Here is a 15,474-nt window from a genome sequence, read left to right on the forward strand (position 1 = left end):
TGAAAATAGGCTATGGTGGATGCCCCAGTAGAAAACTTCTTTTTGGATAACTAATTTCACAAATAATCCATGAAGAACTTTACTTAAAGAAGGTTGGGGGTGGGAGCGGGGAAGTACATTAGTTAGACAACTTGCTCTCCTGATAAGTTCTATTTTTATCCCACAGCATTTTGGGAGCATGCAAAATCCCTGGATTTTTATTTTTAATACAGCCATATTTCATTGAACATAAAGATTTTTAAAATTAATTTACAAATCATCATAAATTAATGAATTAATTGATTGATGCTGAGTTTGGAATCAGAAAACCTGAGTCTCAATCCCAGATTGGCCACATACTACCATCTATGTGACTTTAGGACAATCACTTACCCTTGATGGTGCCAGTTTCCTCATCTGAAAAAGGATGGCATTGGGACTGGATGGTCTGTAAGGTACCTTCAAGATCTGGAAGTATATAATCTTATGATAAATCTTGAAGATATTACTAGTGAGAAATAAGAGATCATGAAAAGATCTTAGGAGTTGCAATCAGAAAGAGGGATTCAAATCCTGCTCTAAGATTCCTGGCTCTCAGGGCTTCAATTTACTCATCTGTTAAGTAGGGATTCCTTGCCAGGTCCTAAATTGAACCTAGGCCATAGCGGTGAGAGCAATGAATCATAACCACTAGACTACCAAGGATTGGGGATTTTTTGACTACATGAAAGGAGATTCTCTGCCTCAGTTGCTACCTAGCCTTAATGTCTGAATGGGGGAGGCTTCAGTCAGACTGAGACCTGTTGAAGACCTTAGCTCAAAAAGGCCCAGATCTCCCATTGCATCCAAGGCCATCTCCAGTCGTCCTGATCTCTATCTGGCCACTGGACCCAGATGGCTCTGGAGGGGAAGGTGAGGTAGATAGTCTTGCCTAGCCCTCCCTCACAGAAATCCAGTTCATTTGCCTTTCATGGCACCATCTCCCTGAGGTCATGGTCCTCTTCGAGAATGAAGTACAAATACCAATAACAACAATAAATAGGGATAGTGTTACTTATTGCCTCATGGTTTTGGTGTGAGAAAATAATGTGAACTTGTATATGATAATATATACAAACCCATCTCTTATAGAAAGCTACGGTTAAAGAGTAGAAAAGGCAGAAGACCCAGAGTAGAGAGAAACCTGGGATCATTTCTCCAGTCCTGATAATTATTTACAGTGGGAACTAGAACAATTCAGCCATTTACTCTATACCATCTGTGTGGAAGATACAATTTCTCCTAGTCTCTCTTTCCTCACTTATAAAATGGGAATCATATGCTTATACTATTTGACTTCCAAAGTACTTGTGAGGGAAGGGCTTTTAAATCTTAACATGCTATATAAATGTGAGTCCATAATTCATCTTATAGTTTAGAAAAGCATTATGATCTTGGAGTAAGAAAGAATTGGGTTAAAATCCTGTCTCTGACCAGTTGACCATGCAAGTGTGGACAAGTCATTTAATCTCCAACCAGACCAGTAAAGTTCCAAGTTACTGACAAGCTGCTCATCTGAAGAGCTTTCTAGACGAGGCATCTCCTGCACAAATGAAACCATAAATCAGTTTCCCTCCTGCACCCCCACCAAAGAAATTCAAGTTGATCTGCAGAGCTTGACAATGACAATGAATCCTGGATTTAGAGTTTCCTATCTAAGTGATGCCTATTTCTGACACTTATTCTGTATCTGATTCTGGGCCAGTCACTTCCCCCTGAACATGATTTCCCTCTTCTATAACATGCAGAGGGTAATGATTGCCAAAACAGCCTATCTACCTGTCTCCCTTCTTACACTGCGATTAGGGCTATCCTATAGAACAGAAGCAGCATTTTAAAATGCTCCACAGCAGCCCAAGCGACCATAGGTGAGTCACTTATGGGTCTCAGGCCTCCATTTCCTCATTTTTAAAAATAATGAGCTAAGATGAGCTTAGTGTAGGAACAAGATTAAGATGAACACTGAGAGATTCCTTTCAACTCTAAACTGAGTGATCCAAAGTCAATAGGGAATTTGTATTTTTAAAAGAGATAAGAAAAGAGTTTTAAAAATCAATTTCACTTTAAAATACAAAGATCTAGATCTGGAACTGGAAAGGTTCTCAGAAGGTATCTAGAAACAAAAGTAGGAGCCTGTGATCGCACTTGAAGCAGCCTTGTGCTTAATTCTCTTTAGTGTCCACAAGGTGGTAAAGCAAGCCGAGTTCTCAGGCCCTAACGTGCACTCCATAAACATTTGCTGACTAGTTAGCAGGGAAGGTCAAGTTTAATTCCTATGTCTAATTGGCTTGGGTCTACTTTCCAACACTACAGGTATCCAACTTTCTAAGAAAATGCAATATACAAGACTCCAAGTTTATGGATTGTTACAAACATGGGAATTCATTTGTTTTATGTGTCTAGAAGCTTCAAATTTAAGGACTCTTCAGCCTAGAGCAGTTTTAAATGGCAGGCCCCAGCAGTGATGAGTCTGAATGCTCAACTCTATTAAAGGTTATAACTATCTATATAAAAAGGGGAGGGAGCTCAGTTTTGATTACAATCTTCTAATCTTGAGACAGAGGAACTTGTATATGAGAAATTATAATTTAGGAAGGGCTGGAGAATGAGAGCAATGAATGACAAGAGATAAGGGCCTAGATTTCAAAACATTATAGCAAATCTATGAATGATCCAACTCAATCTCATCTAGCCCTTTAACTAATGTTCAGTCCTTAGCTTCCTCACACACACACACACACACACACTCGCACACACACACATTGTATATATGCATATACACACATAGATAACAAATGTACATGTCTGTGTGTATGCACATGTGTACATATACCTGTGTATATGTGTATTGTCTATATGTATAGACACACTTATTACCTAAAGAACTTGTATAATGCTAATAGTTTCAAATCTCACTGGTATGTATACAACAATCCTATTTCTAGGATTGATCATTCAGATGCACTCTGGTGGAAAGAGTACTGAATTTTGTGTCAGAAGACCTGGCTCAGTCACTTCCTGCCCATGTGACTCTGAGTCAGTTGCTTTCCCTCTTAGAACCTCAGTATCCATATCTGTAAAATGGAAGGGTTGGATTTGGTGATCTCTTTGTTGAACACCGATTCTCTTCCAGCCCTAAATCATAGGAACTGATACTGCCTGTGGTGAGTCTAATATTTGATTAGGAACAAGATGAACTATTAGGTGAACTATTAGGACTCTGGGCAAGGCGTCTCACTTTGTTTTTAAGTGGGAACGCTAACACTTGTACAATCTATCTCACTGGGTCGGGAAGATGTTTTTAAGATCCTTTTTAAGCTCTACAGAAAATATGAGTTGTAATTACTCAGCACCCAACCTCAAAAGGCATATGGTTGGTTGGGATTAACTAATCTACAAAGGTAACTCAGATATCTAGAAGTAAATGGGTCCTCTGAAGCCAGCTAAACCTATTCTCTGATTTTAGAGTTAAGGAAACTTGAGACAGAGGATAATTGTGTGGACTGGGTCATACAAGTAACAAAAATCCATAAGGAAGATTTGAACTAAGGTCCTTGAATTCCAGAGCCAGGCCTCTTTCCACTGTACCATGCTTGAGCCTGATTCTGTATGCTCTTACTGGAAAGCAATATTTCTCAATGAAAAGTATAACTTTAAAAAATATAAACCAGTCTATCATCAGTTTAGACAGCATAGGTCAGTGTTCCCAGACCCAATCACCCGTGGATAAGTAGAATATCAAGATTCTAGACATTGCAGGAACAGTGAAACTAGACTCTGAATTGCAGCGAGGATATAGCGTACTTGATATGTTGCCTAATGTTCAATGTTCAAATTTCCCTATTCTATCATTCTATCCCAACACATCCCATCAAGTCACCATACCTTTCGGGTTCTTCTTAAATTATCTCTAGAATTTACTTTCCTTCCCCTTTACCCTAATTTCTAAAACTATCACTCTAATTCAGGTCCTCATAACCTTCTACCTGGGCTGATACTTAAACCTCAGATAAGTCCTCCCAAGTCTAACTTAGTTCATTTTACAAACAATAGGAAGAAAGGAAGGGAGGAAGGGAGGAAGGGAGGAAGGGAGGAAGAAAGGAAGGAAGGAAGGAAGGAAGTAGGGAAAGAGAGAAGGAAGCAGGAATGGAGGGAAAGAAGGAGAGAAGGAATGGAGGAAAGAAGGAAGAAAGGAAGAGAGGGAGGAAGGAAGAAAGGAGGGAGGAAGGGAGGGAGGAAGGAAAGAAGGAAGGGAGGGAGGAGGAAGGGAGGGAGGGAGAAAGGAAAAGAGGGAGAGAGGAAGGGAGAGAAGAGAAGCAGAGAGGAAGGGAGATAGAGAAGAAGGAAGAGAAAAGAAAAGAAAGGAGGGAGAGAGGGAGAGAGAGACGGAGGGAGGGAGGGAAGGAAATAATTAATTTTTAAAATCTTCCCAGAATCACAGAACATAAGTTGGAAGAGCCCTAAGGCCTTCTAGTCTACTGCCTACCTGAATAGCCTTAAATGGAAAGATGTGGGAAGATAGGAGGTAAGTGTCCCAGCAACAACTCAAGAAGGCCATTTCACTCTAGGATAGCTTAAACATTTTCTTTTTCAATTTTTCTTTTTATTACCAATTTAACCATCAATCACAAGCTCAAACATTTGAAAAATACAAAGAAAGAGAGGACTGTGCATGGACCAAGAAACTTGCTAAAGTAAGTTTTTTTTAAATACATATTAAATTTTAAAAGTTGGTAATAAAACTGCTCTGTTTTCTTCTCTCCAAACATTTTTTTCTTCTGTATACTTGAGACTTATTAACAATTTTCTTTCAGTTTGGAGAAATTCTCTATCACTATGCACTCCTTTACATCTTACACACACACACACACACTCTGCCTTTACTTGCAACAAATAAGCATAACAAACCGAAGAAAATCAACACAGCAGCTGGATCTGAAATTTGGATGTCTCATTTGCTCATGTAATATTATCTTCAATTCTATGAAAAAACTTACCAGCTCTGGTTGCTGATACCTATCAAATTTAAACCATAGACTTTTTCTGCAAAAGTTCTTTCCTTAATTCATCTTCCCCTCCCCAAACAAAAACACTCCTCTCTTATTTCCATCACTAATTCAACCTTTTCATCCAAGTCAAGCCAATTCTTTTATTTTCTTATTAAAATATATTTTGTTCATGACATTCCCTCAGTCTGGAATATCCTCCTCTTTTTTTATATCATCTTATATCTATCAACTCTTTCAAGACCTTAAAGCTTATGCTTTTTGTTTTCTTTTAAATCTAACTTTTCTTGTGCAGCATGATAAATGTGGAAATATGTATAGAAGAATTGCACATTTAACATATATTGGATTATTTGCTGACTAGGGGAGAGAGTGGTGGGGAAAGGAGGGAGAAAAATTGGTAACACAAGGTTTTGCAAGGGTGAATGTAAAAACTATCTTTGCATATATCATGAAAATAAAAAGCTATTATAAAAAAGACCTTAAAGTTTTTTCCCCTTTCTAAAAACCCTTCCCAAAATACATTTTAGTTCATGCACATCCACACTCACCTTCCTCTCCTGAAACAAATTCCCAAGTATCTGCTTAGCAAAAATGCTTACTGAATGAATGAATGCTAAACAAGGGTGGCAACATTAGTGTTACAGTAATGTGTCAGTTCTATAAATGAGAGATCTCCTGTTCATGTCTCTTTAACTTTTCACAATATAGGTAGAAAAGAATATGTCAATTCTTCCATTAAAAGAAAATGTTTTACCTTTCCATTCAAAAATTATTTATTAGATTTCTATAATGTGCCAACCACTTCTTCCCTCTGATTCCCAGAATGTAGTAGATTCAGACACCAAGATTTAGCTGGCATTTCTAATTCATGGAATCTCCCTTATTATATAAATGTCAGAAACCAGCTAACTCTATTTTGATTCTCCTTTTTTTTTTGAGGCCAGATCAGAACTGAAAAAAAAATATTATTTGTTGTTTCTTTGTCACTAGAAAGGAGGAATTATGGTAGCATATTAAAAGGAAAGCTTATTTAAGCCTTGGTTCTGCCACAATTTGTTTCTTACCAAAGACAGCTGTTTTCTGCGGCCCAGAGAGGATTGCTCGGGGTTAACAAGCAGGGCCAAATGAGCAAGGATTAGAAAACTACTCATAATTCTAGGCCATTACAGAAAGGCAGTTCTCTCCACATGGAGTAGATATTTCTGACCCCTGAATGTGTCATTGGACATGGACCCATTTTGTTACCCTTTGCCTGGTCTGATGTCAAAGATCCTAGTCTCAAATCCCCAAGAGAAACAAAATACTATTGGCTGGCAGGGCAAGTTCTCATAGATTAGTCTATCCAAATGTTTCACCTATGAAGTGATAGCTTTACTCCTAGGCATAAGATATAATAGATCAGAGGACCGTGACAGGGAATTTTCAGATAGCAAAGGTCTGCTTTTCTAGGATCAATACCCACAATTCCACTGACCCCAAACCATAGAGCTATTGGGAACTATGTCATTGAATACATATTTTACTGGATAGAACAGCCCCAGTGATGACTTCACTCTTTCCTGAAAGAAAGCAGGTCATTCTTGCTACACTACAATCCTGTTAAATCATTATTACAAGATTCAGATGTATTATGGGCCAAATCATTCATCCCAAACATTCTAGAGAGTAAAAGTTATAGTTTACAAGGAAGGTGTGTATCAGTTCATACTTTATATCAAAACACAATATTAGGAAGTTGTTTATAAGCACACATACCTTCATACAAACACATACACATATCAGTGTATCCACAAATGTATTGTAACATATACATGGATGCATACATAGGTATACATAAATACATATGCATTACATATGTACATACATATAATAGTTTTAATAGCTTAAAATTACATGAAAACCTTATGAAGACTACAGATACTACCATGTAAGAGAAACAGTGTAGAAAAATATAATAGAGGATCCACCTTGGGCTCAAAAAGACTTGGATGTAAGAACTGCCTCTGACATAAACTAGCTGTGTGATTGTGCTCAAATCACTTAAAAATCTCAATGTTCTAGATGAAGATTTCTTAAATTTTTTCTACTTGCAACTCCTTTTGCCTAAGAAATCTTTATATGAACCCAGGTATATAGGTATAAAAATAGATATAGAAACCAAACATTTATGGAGAATAAATCATATTATTTGATTACATATTACTTAATGATAATAAATCATAATATTGTAACACCCACATTTAAATATGAGAGCCCATATGGGCTCATGAGTCACAGTTTAAGAAACCAGATCCTAGACAATTCTCTAAAACTATAAGTTAGGATGAGTTGTTGATCTATATTAGTGGAAGCAATTTCAACATTGGGAATTCTCCCTCATCACCTCAGGCCTAGACTATTAAAATAACAGGTTGGTCTCTCTGCAACAAATCTTTCCTCACTATAGTGTATCTTGCACTCCACTGTCAAAGTGATATTTCTAAATTGCTGGTCTAAACATCTGCCTCCCTTCTCAACAGACTCCAGAGGTTCCCTCTGTACTTCTGGAACAAATATAAAATCCTCTATTTGATAGTCAAAGCCCTTCCTAACATGGCCACATTCACGCATACACCCTTTTCCAGTCTTCTTACATTTTCTATGTATACACACATATACACATGGATCCAGTGTCTCCAGCCTTTTTGCTGCTCTTCAGACATGATATCCCATCTCCAAACTCCAAACATTTTCTCTAGCTGGACTCATGCTGAAATTTTCTTTCTCATCTCTGCCTCCTGACTTCCTTCAAGTCCCAGCTAAAATCCCACTTCATAGAGAAAGCCTTTCCCAATCCTTTATTCCAGTCTCTTCCCTCTGTTAATTGTTTCCACTATATTCCTTGTACATAAAATTTTTTTATGTTGTCTTCCTCATTAGATGGTGAGTTTCTTGAAAGCAGAAACTGTCTTTTCCCTTCCTCTGTATAGTAGGTATTTAATAAATGTTTATCAATAGACTGACTTTACAATAGTGAAAACAAGTCAAAGCCAAAAAAAAGTATATACTTATTAACAATAGTAGCCTAGCATAATGCAAAACCTAAAGCTCTAAAATGTGGGAAGGCCTGGGTTCAAAAAAATCTCTGATCCTTAATAGGTGTGTGTGATTCTATGCAAACGATTTCACTGATTTTTTTTTTTTTTTTTTTTTTTTTTTGCTTTAGGAAATCTACTAGGCCTTAACTACTAAATCACAGACCTAGTAAGTTTTATTAAATTAATCAGTTATCCCAACAATGATATTACAAAGAAATTAGGATTGTAGACTTGGAACTGAAAGGAAACTCAAGGGATAGTTCAGTCCAGCCTCATCATTTGATTGATACAAAACCTGAGTTTCGGAGGGGTTCAAGTGATTAGCCAAAGATCATATAGTTATTCCTGTCTATTGTTACATTACTCAGATCAATGGAATACAATAAAAAAATAATAAAACATAAAAGCAAAAAAACTGTATACATAGAAGCATACCAACCACATTCAAAGTTAGAACTACTTACAAACTAATGGCAAAGTGGATTATGATACTGAATTAAAACTTAATGTGCACTTAAAGCATGTTAGTTTTACATTGTTACTTTAGAATCAAACTATTCAGCAGACTGTATCCAGGAAAGTAAATGCAATACCCTAAGTGATACTTTCTCCTACTCATTAAAAAAAATTAAAGGTGCTAACTTCACCAAACACATCACTAAGACAGTCTCTGAATAGTTTGAAAAATTTTATCATCTTCCACTAACTGGTACTATAGCTTCTTCAAAAGCCCAGAGAAGCAACAAGCTGATCAATCTTGGAAAAGATTTTTTTTTTCTGACCTTCTTTCAGGTCAACTTTGAATGTGCTCTCTCTCTCTCTCTCTCTCTCTCTCTCTCTCTCTCTCTCTCTCTCCTCTCTCTCTCTCTCTCTCTCTCTTTCTCTCTCTCTCTCTCTCTCTCTCTCTGTCTCTCTCCCCGCCCTCTCTCTGTCTGTCTGTCTGTCTTCCTCCCCCCTTCCCCCGTGTTTATCTCTATGTCTTTCTGTTCACTTCTCTGTCTCTGTTTTATCTCTCTGTGTCTATCTCTTTGTCTCTGTCTCTCTCCTCTATCTACTTATCTAACTTAGCTAGGGAATATCAGAGGGAATGGGAAGGTTATTTTAGGGTCTGTTTTTTTTTTTTTTAAGCCCTAGCCCCATAGGAAGGCACATACTCCCCGCCCTCCCTCCCAATCCTGCCTACTCAGCTCATAAATTTAACTAAAGTGAATCAAGATTTCCTTAAAAAAACAAATAAAACAAAAAACAGAGAGGTAAAAGCTGGATAACCCCAACCAGTCATTTAAAAGTCCATCCACTCCTGAACTACAATGTGGTAGTATTTTTAAAAGAGGGGTGGGGGGACTAGCAAACAATATCCTTTTTAGGAAGGGCAGAATCTGCTGTATTTAATATAACCCTGAATCAGTCTGTGAAAGGCCAGAGCTGCAAAAGGCCACATTCTGATCTCAGACCCATGGGTGGGTGTGTATCACTGTACATTTTATAAAATTAGACACAGTCCCGCATGGGTGTTTGTATGCATGTGGGGGCTGTTTTCACAAGATATCCAGCAATATGTGCACATGCATCTTAGGATCAGTTTCAAGACTCGAGGCTGGCTTTTAATTTATGAAATGCCATTAGAGCTGCAGAAAGTCTACCTAAAAGGTAGGCCTTGGGGACTGATAACAGTCACCTTAGAGGACCTCTCTGCTTCAGCATCTAGGTGGGTACCATACTTTAATATCATAAAAATGTAATTTACCAACATGGGATGAAAATACCAGGCTTGCTCATAAAAAGGAGAGAAAAGAAAGACTGAAAAGTTGAGTCCATCATGGATGGTTAGCTATTTTTGAAGGCTGCCCTTTGCACATCATTTTCTTATAAAATATGACAGTAGGTATTTCAGTTTCTACGCACCATGAAGTGTTTTGTACACTTAGCCCTAAATGGTATGAATTACTGGACTACACCTGGCAAACTAGGTGACAGAAAATAGCATATCAGAAACAGGGCACGGGATCATTATTTACAAAATACACACCTCAATAGAGTAAGACTCCAGAGAAGATTAACTAAGCTGTAGCCCTAAAGAGATTCTAGGCATTAGTGATCATAACGAGACTAGGATCTAGATTACTTTTCAATGGAAGATAGAAAACTAAATATATGGCTCCCTGCTCCACAGTGTATGGTACTGTCAAAATTCAGATAAGAAAGCCTTTAACTCTCCAAAAGTCCTATTTTGTAGGTCATCCTTTCATTATTTTGTGCTGGGTATCGGGTCTGATTAAATTATAGAAAATTACTAAGATATTACTCAGAACAAATAGATGGGCTCCCGCCTGTTATGTTTATTTTGTCTCATCTTCTATCCCAACAACTCAATGCAAACAAGGGGAAAAGCAGGAGATAGGGAGTGATTTTTTTTTTTTTCAGAAAGACAGGAGCTGTGATTATTTCCTATATGTAACTAAAGAAATAAATGCCTTCCTTCATGAGTAGGAGATCCAGCCAAAGACCAACACTGGAAAGATAAGAGTCAATGGGATTTTTCCAGCAGGAGAATCTTTGTCAAAGGCCATCACCCACACAACTTCACACCAGGTCTCTTTTGTGACCAAAGGAACAATTAGACTAGCCAGGATTACTAATCAAACTCTGGATAAAGAACAGAACTGTCCTCTTGGTGAAACTGGTCCATATAAGGATTCAACCCGTGTCACTGATCTCATCCACAGCCTGCTCAACCTTCTAAACTATCCAGCTCAGCCGGACAGATATTTGTTCATTCTTTTTTATATCAGTATCCACTTGCCCACCAGTGTCTGACACATAGTAGGTGTTTAACATATGCTTGAGTGATAGAAAAGTATATTGAGATTGGGTGACTCTTATTTGGTATTTTAAACAAATTTATAATCTCAGAAAATATCTGCTTGGTCACCCTTCTGACTCAGGACAGGTCTTAGGTGCGTGGGGTGTTTTTTCCAGGCCATCCATCTAATTTTACATGTCTCCAGAGACAGAGCTTTTTCCACCTCCTTTGGAAATCTACTAATAGATGTCATTCAAAGCTTCTAAAATCCTAAATGGCACCATGAGCTTTAGCACTGGCCTAGGGCTGTCCAATTTATGTTTTACCAGTGTGATTTATTAGCGCTTTGTACAGAAAGACTTGTCAACTCACACTAACAGTGTGATTCTCAGAGTGTGATGACAGTAACCAGGTAAGAAATTAGAAATCAATTTTTTTTATTAGAAACTATTTTGAAGTATTAGGAAGGCTATGACTATGAGCTGCTTGCTTTCTCTGTTGTTTTTAAAAAGAAAGAAAATATGAATGTTCTTTTAGGTGGAGTACGTCATTCCAGTACATCAACCCACACTGCTGTTCAATGGGACCAGAGACTGCAATATTTTAACTCCACTAAGACTAAAAATAAACATTTGTTGCCAATACTTTTCAGTTCAAGTTGGTACACTGCAATGATAAATAAAACTAAAGATTGTGTCTGTCCATTAATACTATGTATCTATAACTTATTCCTTATATTTTTGTTTCAGACTTGTGATTTCCTCAGTTGGAGGAACTCATTTGTATCTCAGAGAGCTGTCCGGACTAGTGAAAAATGAAATCACTAGTAGGAATCTGTAGCACACAACTGTTAAAAGCCACTGTAAAATTCAAAGCCAGGACTTTCTAACCAGATGGGGCTCTATGCCTCTCTATTCATAAACAGGGGCTCATTTTATTTTGTCTTTTTACCTCCTACTTTTCCTTAAGTCCTTCTAGTGATAAGAAAAACTCTCTTAGAAATAAAGTCCCCAAAGGATATATATATGATATCCACGACTGAATAAATAACACGGGTATTTTAAAAGTTGTATTGTTATTTTTTAAAATTAACCTGTCCTTCTTGTTCTCCACTAGGAACAAAATAAAGATAACAATGATCCAATTTTATATGTAACTTAAAGATAATGTGAATTCCAGAATCATAGACCTAGAAGGGGACCTCAGAGGCCCATTCAGTTGAGGAAACTGAGGCTGGCAGAGGCCAGATGACCAAAGTCACACAGTGAGCAGAGCTGTGTTAGAGATAGAACTCACATTCAGCTCTTCAGACGACAAATTCGGTTTTTAAAGTGATGAGACAGAAAAAAAAAAAAGATGTTATGGGTTGTAAGGAGAAAATAAACTCTAGCTTCATTAATCAATTAATCAATCAATATGCATTTATCAAGTGCCTACTATGTGGCAGTCATTGTGCTAGATACAGGATATAGGATTATAAAACAAAATTTCTATTCTCAAGGTAGAATGACAGGCTGATTAGTATTTTTAAAGTGCCATTTGGAGATGGAAAGTAAGGGACTGTTCTAGGTTACAATCTAAGTGAAAATTCAGTAGAACTGGGAAGAAGATAAGAATTTTCCCACTCCAAAAATTCCACCAGCAATAACAGCATTCTATTCATAAAAAAAAAAAAAAGAAGGGAAAAAAAAAAGCTGATAACTGCTCTAGGCCAAGTCTAGCTTAGGGAAAACAGATTTATTCCAAGTAGAATTTTTAAAAGCTGCCACCAAACAATAAGGATAGGCCAAACATCCTTTTGTTGGGTACGTTTTGCCAAATGCTCTACAAACAGGAGGAATGAATCACCATTAAATTTTGGGGGGTGCCTACTTTGTTCTCAGTGGTGTACTAGGCCTATATCCTGAAGCCAAAACAAGTCATTTCAGGAGCCCAGGAGTGAATAATTGCCCTAATATATAAACCAGAAGTATAACAATTAGGTTAGGGGGAGGGAGGGAAGAGGTACAAGAGAGCCAATCACAGACGCTTATGGCTTAGACTCAGGCCCCATGGGTGTAGATCTGGATGAGAGTGGCATCCAACATATGGAAACTGGTCCCTGATTAAGGGAATTCCTGGGACTCTGGGGCCAGTCCTAACTCCAACTCAGGGAATCAGGTCCACACTGTGAAAGAAAACTTGGGCCTAAACTAATCTGGGCTTTCAAGGACTGTGTCCAAAACTGCCTTTCCCAGCCCTGTCATTTTATAGACAAAGATCACCAGTGAATAACGCAATATTTGTGGGGAGAATTTCCGAGACTAAAATTCTGAGTTTTCTTTGATTCCTTTGATTTGTTCATAGAAACAGACTCAACAAGTAGGATAAATAATAATAATATTAAATGAACAAATATATAGAACTTTAAGATTTGTAAACGGCTTAGAATCAATTGTCTCATATACTCCATCTTTGTTAATATTGCTCAACTAATAACAACTTCACTTTTCACTTTGTCAGGCTTTTAAAAGTCAATTTAGAATATTTTTGCGTGCAGTGGGGGAGAGAGAGACTCGAGATTTCTCCCTGGTAGAAGTCTTTCTTTTGTTAGTATTGAGATTTTTTTTTTTTGCTTGTTGGTCATTAGCGAATCTTAACTTAAAAAGTTCAAGAAGGATTCTTTGAGGTCAGTTGCAAAACCCTTCTTCCCCAACTCTTAATCCCCCTATATTTAGTGTGAATTTTAAATTTTGCACCATATTCAATAACATCTTGAAAAGTTGGTACATGAATTCTACCAGCACTGCTTTAATTAGTGGCTGTCCATAACTTTCTCTTCAACTTTTGATGAAATACAAAAGAACTTTATTTAGGGGATTCAAAATCCAGATTACTCCCTCCTCCCAGGAATCAATTTTAGCTTTAGGAAAGGACCTGAGCATCACAAAATATCGCACATTAAATGCACATTAACACTAATTTTTACCGTCAATATTTATTATATCTCCACACTGATGCAACAGTTATCCAAGCATCACTGAACATGTAACAACGTTTTGCAATTGGGACTGAACTACAGAATCCAACCATTTGCCTGGAAATATCTCTTAGTGCAAAAGAAAATTATTTCTTAAACGGGTATAAAACTACACAAAAAGAGTATCAGCAAAACCCATTCCATGCAAAGGTAAGTGGAAAAGCTTAAGTCTTCTCTTTAAGAAGTGGACGAAGATTTACAATGCATCCAAAAGGTAATAGCTTTATTTCAGCAAACGTTTGCTTTTTAACACAGAGGGAAGGGGGAGGTGAGCAGGGCGAGGGTGTATTTTGAAAGTGAGTGGATAATAGTATTCATTAAGGACCTGGGTCCGAGAGTTGCCTCCCCAAAGCTAACAATCGTCAGTCACAAATGCACAGGAGAGAGGCCCACCGTGAGCGAGTTAAAATGGAGACTGAATTTCCTCTCAGTCCTCAGAGACGGAGAGGGTAGTCGCACCGGGTCAGGGTCAAGGTCACTAGCGGGGCAGTCTGCAGCTGCCTGAATGCTCCACACACAGAAATGTGTGTTGGCTTTCCAGCTCCGTCACAGGAGAAACAGATAAATCTCTTCTCCTCTCCCACCCTCCCTCTAAACCCCCTCCAAAAAAAGGGGGGGAGTGGGGGAGACCAAATTCCCCCTCCCCCTCCGATATTCCTATTCACATAACAACTTACTAAAAGCTTCCAAAGTTAAGGAGCAAGGGGGAAGTGTGCGAGGAAGACCAAAGCCCCGCACTTCTCACGGACGAGGATTAAAACTCTCCTCCCTCCCACCTAGAGACACCCACACACCCTCCCATCCGTTCCTTAAAAACTGTGGTGAACTGGAGAAAGGCAGCCATGTGCAAACACACTCCCCTGCACTCTGGCTGCCGTTGCCGTTGCTGCAAGTTCTCTGGGAGGAACGAGTGCAAGCCGACAAAACTCTCTTTCTCTCTCCTCTTACCCAGTGCACAGAAATATGCACACGCCGAATTTTCCTATACACACACACACACACACACACACACACACACTCACACACACACACGCACACGGCTGCCTGTGGGTTGAGTTTTATGTGCATATATATGACATATGTGATATTATACTCAGAACCTCTAGCGGGCAGACGAAGAAAGGACTGCACAGGGGCAATTTTATTTATTTTTTTTTTCAAGGAAGGGGGGAGAAAAAAAGCACAACCCGAGCCCTGTGCGCCGACTCCGGCGTACCGGGAAGGAGAAAGAAAGAGAAATATTTGTGGAGCGACTGGGCAGGCTGGCTGGCTGGCTGGCTGGCTGGCTGCTGGTGCGATTTCTCGCCACTCCGGCTTTGGCCTGGGTGGCCCGGGGTCCGGGAGGGCGGAGCAGAGCTGGGCCGGGCAAGGGGAGGGGGCGCGCCGGGTAGCGGGGGCAGCAGTTTTCACCCCACCCCCTTTCCCCCCTTTAGACACCAACATAACTGGTTCGCGAGGGGGTGATCGATCGCACTCCCAGTCTGCAGCGGAAACACACACACACACACACTCACACACACACTCTCAGCCTGAGCTCAAGACACCATA

The 15,474-nt window shown here is 38.7% G+C and overlaps 1 protein-coding gene across 4 annotated transcripts in view; it reads right to left on the bottom strand.

Annotated features, from left to right (window-relative positions):
- Positions 1-15,474, bottom strand: part of ZNF827 (zinc finger protein 827) — a 256,534-nt gene that overhangs the window by 238,732 nt on the left and 2,328 nt on the right. For all 4 annotated transcript variants that reach the window (XM_051965062.1, XM_051965066.1, XM_051965064.1 and 1 more), the window contains exon 2: positions 373-447. In XM_051965062.1, coding sequence (XP_051821022.1) covers positions 373-447 — 75 coding nt within the window. The remainder of the gene's footprint in view (positions 1-372; positions 448-15,474) is intronic.

This window comes from Antechinus flavipes, chromosome 6, assembly GCF_016432865.1.
Source record: "Antechinus flavipes isolate AdamAnt ecotype Samford, QLD, Australia chromosome 6, AdamAnt_v2, whole genome shotgun sequence".
Classification (NCBI taxonomy): domain Eukaryota; kingdom Metazoa; phylum Chordata; class Mammalia; order Dasyuromorphia; family Dasyuridae; genus Antechinus; species Antechinus flavipes.